The sequence below is a fragment of the Aegilops tauschii genome, chromosome 5 (genome assembly GCF_002575655.3).
Source record: "Aegilops tauschii subsp. strangulata cultivar AL8/78 chromosome 5, Aet v6.0, whole genome shotgun sequence".
NCBI lineage: Eukaryota > Viridiplantae > Streptophyta > Magnoliopsida > Poales > Poaceae > Aegilops > Aegilops tauschii.
Genome location: NC_053039.3, coordinates 473,543,480 through 473,559,810, shown reverse-complemented (window position 1 = coordinate 473,559,810; position 16,331 = coordinate 473,543,480). Strand labels below are relative to the sequence as shown.

General features: G+C 42.8%; 2 protein-coding genes and 1 long non-coding RNA gene across 4 annotated transcripts; all 3 read right to left on the bottom strand.

Annotated features, from left to right (window-relative positions):
- Positions 1-1,739: 1,739 nt before the first annotated feature.
- Positions 1,740-7,232, bottom strand: LOC109782584 (deoxyhypusine synthase). Its single transcript, XM_020341204.4, has 7 exons — positions 6,921-7,232; positions 6,564-6,731; positions 5,627-5,845; positions 4,904-4,987; positions 3,337-3,442; positions 3,036-3,271; positions 1,740-2,050 (listed from the first exon to the last, which is right to left on the bottom strand). Exons 1-7 carry the CDS (start codon positions 7,146-7,148, stop codon positions 1,973-1,975), a joined length of 1,119 nt encoding a protein of 372 aa, XP_020196793.1. The 5' UTR covers positions 7,149-7,232; the 3' UTR covers positions 1,740-1,972.
- Positions 7,233-8,429: 1,197 nt separating this feature from the next.
- LOC109782586 (uncharacterized) lies at positions 8,430-12,500 on the bottom strand. Its single transcript, XM_073499337.1, has 9 exons — positions 12,407-12,500; positions 12,015-12,102; positions 10,604-10,658; positions 9,570-9,659; positions 9,412-9,492; positions 9,170-9,324; positions 8,889-9,084; positions 8,706-8,805; positions 8,430-8,620 (listed from the first exon to the last, which is right to left on the bottom strand). The coding sequence occupies exons 1-8, from the start codon at positions 12,498-12,500 to the stop codon at positions 8,761-8,763; spliced, it is 804 nt and encodes a 267-aa protein (XP_073355438.1). The 3' UTR covers positions 8,430-8,620; positions 8,706-8,760.
- Positions 12,501-13,690: 1,190 nt separating this feature from the next.
- On the bottom strand, positions 13,691-15,844 carry LOC109782585 (uncharacterized). Of its 2 annotated transcripts, XR_005758000.3 has the most exons (4): positions 15,339-15,844; positions 14,723-14,836; positions 14,535-14,640; positions 13,691-14,452 (listed from the first exon to the last, which is right to left on the bottom strand). It is a non-coding gene; the product is annotated as an uncharacterized lncRNA (long non-coding RNA). The 2 variants fall into 2 exon arrangements; XR_005757999.3 differs by lacking the exon at positions 14,723-14,836 and having other exon boundaries at positions 15,339-15,839.
- Between the last annotated feature and the right edge of the window lie 487 nt (positions 15,845-16,331).

The window sequence follows — 16,331 nt, the reverse complement described above, 5'->3', positions numbered from 1 at the left end:
TAGACAATCGCTTCAATCTAACACTGGCAATGATGGAGCCAGCAAAGGGCGAGCTAGGGTCATGGCTCCCTCATGATGAAAAATATATCTTAAACGACCCCTAAGTAGTATGTGAAGTTAATGACTTTAATCCCTAAATTCCTATGCATGTCCCCCTGAATTTTTACATGTTCCATTGGCCCCCATTTAAAAATTCCGGCTCCATTCTTAAACACTGGATAAGTAGTCTCATGGTGGCAAAGCCTTTGGTGTCGGTCTAGATGCAGAGATGCATATCCATGCGAGAAGACGGTGGCCACCCACGTCCATGCTCCGGTGCCCAAGAGCAGGCACCTCACTGCCACGACGCCCAAGCGAGGAACCAACCAGACAACAATCTACGAAAAGATCTCTGCGTGGAGCAAATATGTGAGTAAATAGCATAAAACTACCATTTTTCGTTCTATGGTTCCAAAAAACTACCACAAATTTGTTTGTGACTGATAACTATCAGAATCGGCGTCGGCTGTTTAAAAAAACCCAAAACATCCGTGGCTAAGGAATTAAACCGGTTTATGACAGGTCGGGCCCGCACCTAAACGAACCGTTTGTTTGACCGTTCGTTTGACCGCTAACTTACATGTGGGTCCTACACGTAAGTTTTGTAAAAAAGCAATCGGGTCTCTGGAATAATTTTAAAAAAGCAATCGGGTCCCTGGGGAGGTCGTCCTGCAGCTTGCACGCCCGCATGCGGCGACCTCGTCAGGCTGCACGCGGCGACCTCGTCGGGCTGCTCGGCCGTGCTGCAGGGCCGGCGACGCGCTCCCTCCGGCCGCTCCCGTGCCCGGCTGTGCCTCGGGCGAGCCGCTGGAGCAGCCGCCGACTCCTTGGATGTGGTCGACCTCTTCGTCGCGGAGGCGGCTAGCGGAGGTGGTCGGCCTCTCTGTCGAGGCGGGCAGCGGAGGTGGCCAACCTCTGTGCGGCGGTGGGCATCGGAGGTGGGCGGTGCGCCCCTCCATGGGGCTTCGGCACGGTCGCCGCGCTGCCGCGCGCCATCGGGAGGTGCTGAGGGGCCACCGCGAGCCGCGCCGGGGCAAGGGGGCACGGGCCGCCGCGAGCCGCGCCGGGGCAAGGGGGCATGGGCCGCCGCCGGCAGCCCCTGCCTTCATGCCCTCTGGAGGTGAGCTCGCCGATGGCGGCGTGGCGGCCGCTAGGTGGAGGCGGAGCTCCAGTGGGGTGGGAAAGGAGGCGAGGTGGACGGCGGCTGGGAGCTGGCTGGAGGGACCCGATTGCTTTTCATTTTTTTGGCAGGGACCTGATTGATTTTATGCCACGTCAGTTAACAGTCAAACGAACGGTTAAACAAACGGTTCGTTTAGGTGCGGGCCCGACCTGTCATAAACCGGTTTAATTCCTTAGCCACGGATGTTTTGGGTTTTTTGAAACAGCCGACGCCGATTCTGGTAGTTATCAGTCACAAACAAATTTGTGGTAGTTTTTTGAAACTATAGGACGAAAAGTGGTAATTTTATGCTATTTACTCCAAATATGTAGATGGAAGTCGCTGACTACCAGCAACAGCCTGAATTGCCATTTTTTTTCATTCTGAAAATAAATATGAACCTTGTTCACGGCCTGCTTGGAGAAAGCGTGCTTTGAGAGGCACTCAAAACAAACCTATAAATCATTCCTAAACAGAGTACTGTGAAAATAGATCTGGTGACTGTCCAGACAACCATAGGTGAGGACATATTTTTCACGTACACAATGATGTTCTCTGTAGTAGTGTTATAAGTCAAACTTCAGTCAAGTAACCAGATAAACAAGGACACACATGGAAACCATTATGTTGGACACCATGTACAATCTCATTGAAACATACAACTGGAACCTCATGCGACAATGAAAAAAGGAATAAGTAAGAGTACATAGCAATGGTGTTGGAAATGAATAGCAAAACAATTCAAGGTTCCTTATTTCCACGCCATTTGGTTCAATTCGCACCATGAAACTTATGTGCAAATGTTGCAGCAACAAGTAAGGGAAAAGCGATAGTCGCATCGCAATGAACCTGCATTTCCAAAAGCTCAGATGTCATATTGCATTAGTAATAATCAAATAGGTTGTATAGCATCATTGCATAGCACCATTATGTCTCATAGAAGTGCATAGACTCTAAAGCTGCAGTGTTCTACAATGCAAAAAAAAATTGAAGGTAGTTCAAGACAATGCCTCGCATGTGCATCATTGTCTATGCACCTATGGAACATTTCAGTAACTAGAGTCTAGTAGTATGTAAAATATAAAAACAAAACCATTTGGATTGTGTTGGTACATATTGGTTGGAACATATAGGTTTGGAACCATGTTACACAATAATTCGTGCAAAACTTTCAAAGGCTCATTTGTGGTGGTAGCTAAGAGAAGGCCAACAAATAAAGGGTTTCTTGCTTATACCTTCCTAAAACATGAGAACATTCGACTATAACATGCTCGCTCGCTCACTCTCTTGGCTCGCCACACAAAGCTAAGTTAAGGGGGGGGGGGGGGGGGGGTAATGATTGATCCGATTGATTCACTGAGTGGGTTAGTTACCAATCCAATTGTGATTAACCCTCCCACGTCCTAGCCGAGTGCATACCCACGAATGCACCACTGTCATTGCTCCCTTTTTTACGCATTGCTCTTTGGCTTTCCCATCTTGAGAACCGCATCGATAGCACCACCGGAATGCATGCCTGTAGAACTACGCCTGACCATCTAAGGAGCAGTTGCTCTCATTTGACCAACTACTTCTACTACGATATCTTCAACTCAATGGTTCAACGACACCTTGAATGACACGATCATTTCTACCAACGTATGTGTTCTAATCTCCTTTGTTCATTCTTGCACTTTCTTATTAGTTCAAATCTGGCGGATGTGCTAGTTTACTATTTTATATAAACTTGAATGTCTAGTTTCTCATATGTGATTAATATTGCCAACACCGCTATCCTAATATTATTTTAGATTAATTAATTAAAAAACGACTTATTTTTTCAACATGTATATACCTTTACAGGTTTTGCTGAACCCTTAATCTTTCCCCATGAAACTGCTTCATCAGGATGCGCTCCTGAATCACTACCATCAAACTCTTGAGCCGTGTTGATATATACGGCATAATCTGCACCATTGCGAAGCATATTTGCATTGCATATATGATGCTTTGGGAGGCCTCCACCAAGAATTATAACCCCTGTCTTCCTTGGGGTAGCATGAATAGCTTCATCATTCATCAGCCTTACATCTGCAAAACTTTCAAGCATTTGAAATCATAAATAAAGTAACTGAAGTAATTACAACACAATTTACCTTGTACAATGTCTATGATAAGTCCAGGATTGTGAACGGCATGGCAAAACAACATGTCCCCAATTGATCCATCAGTTAATGCTGGGCAATATACAGGAATATTGTTCTGGCCAATTTTAAAGAGTCAACACTATATAACTTCAGTCCTGGCATAATTGCCTTTGAAATGAAGATTCAAACAAAAAAAAGAAATCTAATGCAAAACATATTCTCTAAGGAATAAAGTGAAAGACACGATAAAGTAAAAGTCAATCAACCACGCCTAGACTTTGAGAAAATAATAGTGCGTTCAAAAATAGCAATTGTTCCCATGTTTAGGATTCATGCTTCCTCAGTGGGAACTATAAAGATCGATTAAGCCGATGGTGGGTGGAGAAGCACCTCTTTTTGTGATTCAGGTTGTGCCGTGTATTTGACCCAAACACTTGTTATAAGTGTTCATCAAACTAAATGATGCATCATGCGTTGTTGCGGGAACTAGTTGCAATATATTTCAATGATATTTGGTTGTATGGAACATGAATTTTTGGATTAATAATGTGAGAACTGAAACTGGAAAAACATGTGATCTATTGTGTTTGATTATCATATAATTGTAAACTATTTATTGCATATAAGTGGCATAATCAAATGGAGCCTTTTTCCATGCATGGCGGAATGTTGAGGTGGGTCTTTCTCATGCATAGTTGTATGTTGAGGTGGCATTGTATTGCTGTAGGAATTGCTATATACTGATGATACCTTGCGTGTTGCTGCAAGAATTGGTTTCAATATATTTAATATCTGCGAAAACTAAAACTAAAAGCAGATATATTTATTGTATTTGATTATTACACGACTGGATGTTGAGATGAGATTTTTTTTCCATGCATGATTGCATGTTGAGATGGGCCTTCTCCCATGCATGGTTACTTGTTGAGGTGTATGTTAAAAGAAATATGCTAAAACCTCGCGCGCTGCGGGACTTCATATCAATAAATTATTGAGAATAAGATTAGAATATATGAGGATACTACCCCCCCCCCCCTCGACACACACACACACACACATCTCCATATCATCAGTAGCAAACCTAGTAGTAAATGGAGGGTGAGGTTATAGTTCCTCCTAGTGTTCTATTTTAGTCGAATTATTTATTGCTAAAAATAATAATTGATGATTTTGAGGGTTTGGATGCACTGAAAATAAAATGAAGAGGGTCTTGCATGTGCTTGAAAATGGGATTGCCTAATGGGGTCTTGTGGGTGTTGGGAGCGCACAAGCTAAAACCTAAACAAAAATAGTCATGTTCATTTTCCTCAGCAAGAATTCCTAAACACCTCACAATATGAACAAGGCCTTGGGGCCACTACACACACTGACATTCGACCCAACCATGCACTCACGCATCGTTTTTGTGATAACGGCGGGATACATGGCAGTGGTTGCCAGAGGTTACACTATAGTCTACTTCCTGTCTCATTGCTTACCCAAACTAGCTGTTTACGCGCTTATAAAATATGATCGACATTTATACACTTCTATGATAGTTTGTAAGAATCTAAGGTTTATTCAAAAATCATGTTACCTTGTGCGCCCAATAAAGGTAGGAGCTTTCATCATTTATTTCTTTACCAAGACGACCAATCACCTTTGATGGTGTCCATACATTCTGCAGTTAACAGGAAATTCATGAAGTAACAGAAGTATAAATACTGATAGACAAGTTCTAACAATGAATTCACATTTTAGAAAACGATGGTTTAACTAGAGAACACCAAATATCAACTAACGCGCAACCGTCTCTATGTTGATTTCAGCAATTTGTGCAATAATTATAAAGCGAGATCATGCATTTGGTTTGACAACACTTCATAGTATTTCCATCCATGTATTTGCTAGAAAGTTATGCATTGGTCGTCGTAAGTGACATGGGTTATGCATACATCTGAAAGTAAGGAAATTCATGCAATGAACTTATAACAAAGTTTATGAAGCATCACATCATGTACGATTGTGAAACATTTTGCAAATTACGAACTTTGCACAATTGGTAATTTTCTTCCACGATGACCATGATGCACTGCCGTGAAATGGCGCAATCGTGTGAGTAGCCTACTCCTATTCATGCATCTTCTGAAAATTATCAACTATGCATCTAATTGGTGCATTCTATGTGCACCATCAATGAGCCATGACACACACAATGGATTGTCGGCATGATCCCTATTATTGGAGCATTTTGATTGCTAATACATGTATATGAAACAAAATTCAAATAGTTAATTTATTACATTCAAACAGAAGCTACCTTAGTAGATTGTTCTAGTAGCATCTGGTCAAGGACTGGCATGATCCATTTCTCGAACTTGCAATAGTTATCATTGGGCAGCAAGAGATTTCCAATCCGGTTCAGTCCTTTTGACCGTAACAATGCTCCAGGTAAAGAAAAGTCACCTCGGTATGTTGGTCCAAGGCATTTTATGAGATCTTCCTCTATGCCCCCAGCACTCGTAACAATAACATCCACCTAAAGAACATATTTTTTGGAAAATAATTAGCCATGGGCTAGGAAGTTAGTCAATAGTGGCTATGTACTTAGTGATGTTAGTAAGCGACTAAGCGCCATTGCGCAGTTTGGCATTTCACATTTTTTTGGAAAATAATTAGCCATGGGTTAGGAAGCTAGTCATTTTTTTTAGAAAAGAGGCGCTTAGGAAGCTAGTAATGAGTGACTACTAGCACTTAATAATTCTAAAAAGCAGTACTATCTTCATTTCAAATTACTTTGCACATTAGGTTTCATTAGGACAAGTCTTTATCAACAATTAATCTATTAGTATGTACTTTATGTACATAAAACGTGTATCATTATATTCATATTATGAAGAAGTATCTATTTGTAATTATGATTTTGATCACAAAAGTTACTTATTAATAGTGTAATTGTCGGTCAAATGTTTGTGTTAACGACACCTAATATCCAAAGTAATTTGAAATGGAGGGTGTCGTATTTAGTGACCTAGCAACCCTTCATAACAAACTTTTTAGCTTGGCCACCACATGCTTGGTTGGTGACTAGACATATCCTGTAACCAAAAATGAATGTGTGTTACTTCTACTAAACAGTTTCTTAATTAAAGGATCTTTTATATATCATTTTATTTGAAAATTATATTTTAGCTAATTAAAATGATACTGTTATTTTTTTCAGGTTTGCACACGTGAGACAGAGTTGGAGCATTCACCATGTGATGTTGAACCAGAAACCGTATCACATCCCGTATGCCAGAAGACACAAGGTTTGAAGTGAAACCGAGGAATATCTTGCACTTCACAGACTCCCTGTACTTGGGGTCAAGTTCAGCCTCATCACACTCCACGCTTGGCTTCTCCTGGGACAGCCTCCAATCCAGCTTCAATGCAGCCAAGCACAGTGCAGAAAGAGTTAGTGAAAATGCAAGGGGTGTGGCAAAATCAGCAGAGATTCTGGAAAAGAGCAAGTTCCTGAAGCACGCATGCATATGAGTGATCGACTGGTGAGGACAGCTAGAGGTTGCATGCTCAACCGAGGGAGAACTGAAAGGGGAGAGCGGGTGGCGTACCATCTGATTGACGACGTCGATGGCGTCGCCGAGGTGGGAGGCCTGGAAACCCGTGGAGGCGAGCGACCCGAGCATCCCGGCAAGGCCGAGGCCGGCGTCGTTGAAGTCGGGGCCGGCGATCCTGGTGGACTCGTCGAGGGACTCGGACGGTTTCAGCAGGATGGCGCGCACGCCCTCCAGTGCGTCCGTGTTGAACCCTGCTCCGTCGCCGCCTCCATTGCTGCCCATCTCTGCCGGATCCTTTGAAAATGGAAGCGAACCTGGTTCCGCGGGGCTGCGTGCCTCTGTCCTTGCGGTCTTCCTCCTACTTATCCATTCCAGAAACAGAAATGCTAGGGCTCTGCTCAAACGTGTTTCGTGCGAAGACGTGGGTGGGCCCGGCTAAGTCGTTATCATGCATGATCTGCATGCTCCTGCATGTGCTATGTCGGTCGGTCTCGTGCAAAGATTAGTGAACAACTCATAGACACACATTTGCATAACTTCTAATTTACTCAGAATTAGAATAGCAGTTTTGCTAAAGCACATTTAAAATGTGCTCTTTTGCTAAAGCACATCTAGATGCGCTCTAAGTATTGCACATCTAATAGTGGTGTTACAAATTGGTGGCGAAGTTACACACATGTTTCTAGCTGTTGAGTGACACGTTGCCTCTCACTCGAGAAATAATCCACCTTACCGAGATATATTGGTGCCAAATCCAGATTTGATCCCCTGTGGAATGGGGTAAAACCATCCGAGAGACCACTCATCAACTAATGATCATTTGCGATGGCAATGGGTAGGGTATGGGCGGGTACAACCTCCTTCTACCCAAACCCATACCTACTGAAATTGTCTATACCCACCCATTTCAATACCCATGGACATAAATTGGCACCCATGCCCATACCCATCGGGTATCCACTACAACAAAAACTGCATGTAGAGACGTCATATTCTAAAGCTAGAGACATGTTATTTCATCTCTATGCAACCATAGAGTCGACTTAGTAAAGCGTCTTTGGAGCGTCTCCCCACGGACCGTCTCAAAACACATAGACACGCTGTCTAAAGCGTCTGTACATGGCATGAGACGCTATATTGGGACGTCCAAAGGCATCTCTAGATATGACACGCTATATTTGGACGTTCAAAAGCGTCTCTGATATGTAGAGTCGTTCTCTTAGACACGCTCATACATCTCTACTAATAGGGATACACGCTATGTACAGACATTATATTCGTCTCTAAATATACAAAAGCTTTAACCACGTAATATTTTACTTTAAATAATATTTGATTTATTTCAAATGTGTACTTCGCCATTTCAAATCCAATAACTTTATGCCATATGCTTGTGCAGAATGATCAAAAAATATTGTATATAACAACATCCACCCATATCACCAATCGCATTCATAAGCAACAAATATCATGAACAATATGAAGGGATCCACCCATATCACTGATTGTATCCACAACCATCCCATTCACACAATTTCATTTAGTAGGAACAAACACCTTAGGTTCACAACTGAATCAAATAAGATCTTCATATAAAATATTCAAATAATTAAGAGATCATACAAACTTGAACTAAGTTTTCCTATAAAGCTAAAATCTGTATATAAAACATAATATTTGTCCATCTAAAGAATAATTCTTCTATAGTTCTCCCGGGTCCTGCAATGCACTCCTTTTCTAAATCTTGAGCTGCCCTGAAAGGAAAGATAATAGAGAAATTTTTAGAATATAGCTTTAAGACTATTATGAGAAGAAATGTACTTTGATGATGTACCATACCAGTGTTTGGCAGCCCTCTTTGGTTCTTGCGCAATTGCTAGGATGCAATTCCTGGTTAGTCTTTTCCGGCAAAGTTGATTCTATACAGCCTTGATTGAACCTATCAATTTTTTCAATGTGCGCCATACGGAAAACATAGACATTGTTTGACAATGAATCACAAGTTTATGCACACACACACACCTTCGCAACCATGCGTGGTAAAGATGAACCAGTGTAATCCTCCTTGGTCCTCGAAGAAAAGCTAGGATGCAATTCTTGGGCAGTGATCTGCTCTATCCGGCAAAGTTGATTCTGCACTTCCATGATTGGTGTAACCCTCTTTGGTTGATTCTGCACGGCCTTGATTGGCCTTATCAAACTTTTCAATGCGTGCGTTCTACATTTGAGGTTCAGTTCAATACGACATAAACATACACAATCATAGGCATTGTTTGATAATGAAGTAAAAAAATTATGCACACCTTAGCAACCATGTGTGGCAAAGATAAACCAGTGTAATCCTCTTTGGTTCTCGCAGAAAAATAGGATGCAATTCCTGGGTAGTGATCTGCTTGTCCGGTAAAGTTGATTCTGCACTTCCTTGATTGACCCTATCAAACTTTTCAATGTGTGCTTTCTACAATTGAGGTTCAGTTCAGTTGTAAGTAAACTTACACAAAACATAGGCATTTTTTAATAACAAAACAGAAATGTGTGCACACACCTTAGGAATCATTTTTTCTTGTGGTAACGATAAACCGGTGTAACACTCTTTGGCTCCCGCACAACTGCTAGGATGTAGTTCCTGCAACTTATGATGAACAATTGTTTAAGTATGAGAATGAAGTAGAATATTTATTAGTGAAGAAACTATTACATCACCTGCATAGCACTCAATGGAGCATATTCTTCAGCTTCGTCATGTGATTCATTTGGGAGGTCACCGCCAACAACTCTTTCGTCGAGATCAACCTGAAACAAGAACAAGATAATAGTAAAGTAATACTCATATTTTTATCTTTGCAGAAAGACATGTGGTTTAGATAGTAACTTCATCACTTCCCGCGGTTACAAATTCATTTCTCAAATCCTCAGTGGGGAATTTTCGCTTCAGGAACAAACGGATCATAGCCAACTCATGTGTCACATTTTCTATATTATCTCCTAGTGCCCGCAGTGCAAATTGAACATTTCCTTTTTTTTCTCAGGATGTTGAACAAAAGTTAGTCCCTGAGAAACTTTTATTTTGCACCAATGCGTATCACCATAATGGTACATGTTGGGCTCAAGTGATACATGTTGGACTCAAGTGGAATAAGGTGATCTTGCCGTAAATATGACCCATACATGCATTTAACTGAAAAGGCACCCAAAAAGCACTTCAGAAGTTACTGTAACGCACACAGCAACATACAAACATGTAAACAAAAATCTTGTAGTGCACAATCTGAGAGCTGCTGATTGAACCTCCCTTCAGCTAAGATGCAAAAATCATAACTAACGAGATAGTGGGACTGCACTAAGATGAGGTAGGAAATAGGACAGACTAAAATTACTACAGAATAGCAAAGTACGTTGCAGCCTGTACAACCAAACACTACCATGTTTTATGCTCCAGCATAAATGGAATTTGAGGTTATTTGGTCAACCTATATAACACCGCTTGTACTACTTTTGAGTTTTACCATATAAAATTTGATTGGACCAAATAGTTGCTCACATATTTTCAAGAAAATCTGTCATAATTGATTTCTAGGCAAGCAAGCAATTCAACAAACACTTAGAGTGCATGCCTACATGAAGGAAAAAAGGAGACGAAGGAGAAGAGGATCGGGACTTGAGATGCATAAATGAAGGAGCCCACTTCGGTTGATTTAATGGTAAAACAGTAGGGGCTATGGGATTTAAGAAATTACCCGCTTGACGTGGTGGAGGCTGAAGATACGGATGGAGGCGAGAGCTGCTTGCGGGCTGTGTACCGACGGAACACGCGCGCAGCTTCGAGTGAAGGATGAGACCTGCGTGGATCCGGCTTTGTGACGGTGAGGATGGCGGCTTCGTGACGCGGGGACGACGGACACCGACGGGGCTCCGATTAGCGAGCTTGTCGATGGAGGAAAACGGCAATCTGCGGCAGGCGGCGATAGCAGCAGAGGGCAGCGCTTGAGGTTGAGGCTGCCACCGCGTCGGGTACACGAACGGGCGGCGCGCGGGGTGGTGGTCACGGCGCAGATTGGAATCGGTGGTTGGATAAATGGGGAGGTGCCGAGGTGGTGGGCGGAGATGGCGGCGAGGGAAAATATCCGACGATATATGGAGAAAGAAAATTGAGAGACACGGGAAGTATGCGCGGTAAAGAAAATAATCTCCAGCGCCAAAACTTTTATAAGCGAAAATAGTCCGGCAAAAATTTGATTTAGTGGGAATAGTTTGGGAGCTCTAATTAATCACATGTATGGATGTGTTAAAAACGCATATATGGATAAATGAATTTTTAGGTGTACCTTTTATTGAATCAATTCGTATGCTTTGTTTTTTTTTCAAAAAACAACAAACTTTATTGGGTAATATTCATATCCAAGTAATATCAATATAGTTTGATAAAAATAATAAAGGTAGTGGTAGATCCAAGTTGGGCTTCCCCCTCCGTCGCGTGCTGCTCATGTCCACGGCGGACGCCGCCTCGACATGCCATCCCTTCACCTAGCCTTGTCGGCAATGGGGTGGTAGCACGCCGCAACTCCTTCAAGCCGATTTGACCAGTTGGTCACTGATGCGGTGTCAGCGCCCGATGTGGCGAATGTGGCCCAACATTGCGTCGCTCCTACAGCTCCTCCTCTCGCGCCGCCTCTTCACTATCGTCAAGGTGTTGCGTGATAATGTGTCGTCTCAACGATGAGGTAATGGAGTAGGCCCCCGCAGGGCTCCTTTCCTTCACGGCCTTCAAAGTAAACCTGCCGCACCGGTTCCACCAAATCGTGTGGCTGGTTCGAGCGTCCAGCATGGCCGTCGTTGCCATTTCCAGCTCCCGACATTGATGTTTGCGTTTTCCCGGATTTATTTCAGGCATTCCAAGGATGTGCGTTCAGTGAGAGGAGACGTTCCCGTTAACTATGAAAACGTGTGTGGCGACTTCATCCATGTCAAGATGATGTGTCGGATTAGTCTTTTGGAGGTGTTCATAGGGGTAGGATGTGGTGCGTGTATGCGTACATACGGATGAGTGTATGTGTGTATCTATGAGCGTATGCGTCTGTCTATACTATGTTCAAAAAAATGCCGGGCCATCTAAGAGCAACTCCAACCGGCCGACCCAAACGGACGCACGGTTTGGCTGCTTTTTGTCCGTTTGGGTCGGCCACGCAGACATCCATGTCCATTTTTTTCATTTGGGTCGGCGCGTGCACCCAATAGCCTGACCCACTTTTTAAAAAATGCGGACTTAAAAAAAAGCAATCACGTTCAAACTTAAACATAATTAAACATCAAAAGCCGGTCAACTGCCGGCCAAAGTCCACATAAACAGTAAACATTAATTAAACATAAAAAAGTCTACGCCGCCGTGCACGCTGCCCTGGGTGTCCTCGTCGTCCGACCCGGGGCCAGAGAGGTCGACCAACTCCGGCGCCGAGCCAGCCCAGGGGAATGCCGCCTCCCAAGCCCGGGCCAAGTCGTCCTGCCGCGTAGGTTGCGCCGCCGACTGGGCTGCTTGCTCGCACAACGTTTGTCCTCCTCCTTCTCACGGCGCTCCTCCTCGTCCTCCTCGCGCTCGATCTGCATGAGCCGCTCACCGGTGCCGCTGAAGAAACCCATGGCGCTAGGGTTCGCTTGTCACCAGCGAGGAAGCACACGGGGGTTAGATGTGGGCGGGCAGTGGAAGTGGATGAGGCCGGCCACCCGCACGCGTGGATTAAAAAAGGATGACCGCCCGCAGCTTCCACTCACTGACGCTTGGGCCCCGTGGTAGGTTTGCGTCGGCTCATCGGGACTAGCATTTTTGTCCGCTTTGACCCAAAGGACATGGGCGAACAAAAATGGGTTGGCGGTTGGAGTTGCTCTAAGGCACAAGCACGAACTTCCTTCCTGCTCCTGGTTTTGGAGGCGTCAAAAGCTTCCTGGGTCGGGTTTTAGGAAGCATCCGAAAGCTTGCCAGGTTTTTAAGTTGGGGTATCTATATCATGTTTAGGTTTATTTCGGCCAAGTTTTACTTTGTTTTCCTGGTTTTTTCTTTTTTTTTCCTTTATCTTTTATTGTTTTTTCTTTTTTTGTTTATTTTTCCTTTTTAATTTTTATTTCCCTTTTCTTTTTCTTTTTTTCAAATTCTTGAAGTTCTTCCAAATTTGTGAACTGTTTTAAATTCCCAAACTATTTTAATCGTGAATATTTTTCTTCAAACAGTGAACTTTTTTCAAATTCACAATAAATTCCTTTCACAAATATTTATTTAATTTGCGAACTTTTCCCTAATTCATTAAATTTTCCAGTTGGCTGCAAAAAGTTTTGAACTCATAAAACTTTTTCATATACTTGAACTTTTTGAGGTCATGAACATTTTTAAATTCAATTTTTTGAGTTTGTGAATATATTTCTTTGAATTGGTGAACTTTTTTCAAATTCATGAACATTTTTAGAAGCCGTGAACTTTTTTGAAATTCATGTTTTTATCAAGATCGCGAACATTTTCAAATTTGATGCCCCCCCCCCCCCCCCCCCCCCCCCCCAATTTTTTTTTTGAACCTTTTACAGAAGTGAACGGCCATATGTGGCCGTTCCCAGGATTTTAAGAATAACAAAAAAAATGTAACACTTCACTGATTTTACCAAATATCCCTTACTGCTTTTGATTTTTATGACTGGGATGTCAATCGTGCAAAGTCGATGTCATGCACTTGCAAAATATTATTGAAATATTGACTAGACTACTTTCATTTCCTATAAACTAGCACAAAAAGCATCCAGTTAGTAAGTGAACCTGAAGCACACTTCGTCAGAAGGTTCCAAAATTTAGCAGTAGAACTGTCATGTGAAAGTTAAAAAAAACTATTCACAGAACTGAATGGATAGCTATACAATTCATTCATAACAAAAGGGAACATACACACTAAAAAAGACCATAGGCTCGTTCGTTACAAAGTAACACAGGGAACAATACATTCTGAAGAAGATCCACCCAACTGCAATAATTATGTTGGAGTAACTCTACCTAGGAGCATGGATGACAAGTGCTCAACCTATATCTTAGCTGCCGATAACAAGCTGAAAGCACAAAGATTAGTCTGTTTCATCTGAAGATGGTTCTCCACCCATGTCAAAAATATAACGAGGTTTGAATTTCACCATGGTATTCCAATTCTCACTTGTCGGATGTTGGATATAAAAGACCTGGTCCACTTGGGAAGAAAATACAAAAGGATCATCCTCTAACTTCTCCCCTATATGTATTTTTCGGGAGAAGTTCACATGAGTGAATCCAAACTCATCTCTTACAATACCAGCTTTGTGATGAACATCATACCAATCACATTTGAAGAACAACCCCTTGTAATCTCTGTATGACAATTCGAAGATGTCAGATAACCGGCCATAATAGGACACACCATTTTCAGCAAGGTTCACGACACCACTATTTTGTGTCACACGTCCTGTATCGCGGCTGATAGTATGAAACCTGAAACCATTAATTATATAGCCACTGTAGCGCACCCCACATTTGCTTGGTTTTGCGGCTAATGCTCTTATCTTTTCTGTGATATCCGGTCCATCATCTAGTATAACATGTATGTAAGAGTGGTTACATTGAGTTCATATGGAACTACAGTGAAGGAACATGCAAAAGGTGAATTATACCTTTTGTTCCAACTAGTCAGCAAAGTGTCTACTAATCAAATCCTCATCGTCATCATCCGTCTAATTTAAGTTACCCGGTTTCCTCTTCTCTTGATACACAAATTCTCTGTAATAATAAGACAAATTACATCATGATTTTTTCCAACTTGTGAAAAACAAAAGAAATAGAAGATAGCACTGAAGCACACCTACGGAGATCATCAAGCTCATCAGTGTGTCGCAAGACATATCGATGTGCTTGAACTAGAAGCTGATCGTCCAACTGGCCTACAGTGACAGCCTTTCCAATTGGCTCACCAACACTATCAAACATGTACATGCCCTTTGTATTAGCTGAAGGATCAGGGTTCCTAGATGTTCTTGTGAAACGTGTGGTTCCTTCTAGAAATCTTGAACAAAAGGTCAAGCATTCTTCAACAATATATCCTTCAGCAATAGAACCTTCAGGATAGAAGGCTAGCTGGTATAACCAGTCACTAAAAATCTAAGTAATATCCAGTGGTCTCTCTTGCTAAAACAAGAAAAGTACTCTTGTGTGGCATGACAAATGCAGCTCCCCCTAACCAGATCAACTTCAAAAATATCATGTCATCAACAATTGCCATCCAATCAACAGTCCCCGCTGTTTTTAACAACAATTCTTATCCAATCACCAAAAAGGATTCACTGATTTTTATCAACAATTGTCTAATTTCAACAATACAGTGCATCATTGCAAAGACAGAAAGGGAAAACAGAGGTGACATATCGCAATTTGAGCTATATTTCACATGATATGGAGATACAAAAAATGAGAAGAACAACCTGCGGACAAGCTCCTAGCAGCAGACGTGTGTCGGCGAGGTCGTTGCCATGGTTGGCAGCAAAGCGAGAGAGGAGTCGTCCGGGTAGAGTATTCTGCGGGTGGCGGAGCCTGGCGTTGGGGCGAGCGGTGTCGGGCTGCAACCGGCGTCAGGGGACCGGGGAGCTTGGCCTGGGGCAGACCGGCGTCAGGTGGCGGAGGAGCTTGCGCTGTAGGGAGGAGATCGGCGTCGAGCAGCGGTGGAGCTATGGCCGGAGGGCTGGCGGGGGATCGGAGTCGGGCGACGCCGGAGTTCGGGCTGGGGGCGAGTTGCGGCGGCGTCAGATCGGGCTGGGGGAGCGCGACGGCGTGTGATCTATGGGAGAGGGGGCGAGCGACGACGGAGGCTATGGCTGGGCCAAACAACGGCGGGAGATCGACTGCTGGTGCCGAGGCGGCGAGCGGCGGCGGCGCTAGCTGCTGGTTTCTTTTATCATTTTAGGGAGTTGCGTATCACAGAGGTATTTTAGGGAGTTGCGTATCAAAGAGGTAGTATAATAATATTCCTACTAAAAAATAGTATAATATACATCAGCCCTGCTATATCTACGACTGTTCTTTTACGAATTGTGTACGACCTGGCATAGCAGCTGTCCATTGCATTCGCTGGATGATTGGGATGGCTTCGTATGAAAATTGAATGTGCTTTTTATCGTACGTACAATAATTCACAATATACATAGACGAACAACTTTTTTTTTTGCAGGGACATAGAAGAACATTACAGAGGGGATGTTTAAAGTCGCAATCAAATAACAAAGTTGTATTATCCAAAGTTTAGTACAGCTAATTTTCATAGATATCCGGGTTGAAAAAAATTATTATTGAAAATTTCTTAAATCTATGATAAGAACAGAGTCGCACATTAAGACGTTCCACAAATCGTCTCGAAGAGCAGAGACGCACATAAAGCGTCTCACAAATCGCCTCTTAAGTTAATTAAAACTAAATACTTA

What these genes read in the sequence shown, in the direction of transcription:
- LOC109782584 (XM_020341204.4), bottom strand. Translation starts at nt 7,148, where the DNA reads ATGGGCAGCAATGGAGGCGGCGACGGAGCAGGGTTCAACACGGACGCA. An exon ending in TTCTGGTTCAACATCACATG is followed by an intron (nt 5,846 to 6,563) that starts GTGAATGCTCCA and finishes TATGTTCTTTAG; the next exon opens with GTGGATGTTATTGTTACGAG. An exon ending in GTTCAGCAAAACCTGTAAAG is followed by an intron (nt 2,051 to 3,035) that starts GTATATACATGT and finishes TTGGAAATGCAG; the next exon opens with GTTCATTGCGATGCGACTAT.
- LOC109782586 (XM_073499337.1), bottom strand. Translation starts at nt 12,500, where the DNA reads ATGGGTTTCTTCAGCGGCACCGGTGAGCGGCTCATGCAGATCGAGCGC. An exon ending in GAAGGAGGAGGACAAACGTT is followed by an intron (nt 12,103 to 12,406) that starts GTGCGAGCAAGC and finishes AAAGTGGGTCAG; the next exon opens with GCTATTGGGTGCACGCGCCG. An exon ending in TACCACGCATGGTTGCGAAG is followed by an intron (nt 8,806 to 8,888) that starts GTGTGTGTGTGT and finishes AAAAATTGATAG; the next exon opens with GTTCAATCAAGGCTGTATAG.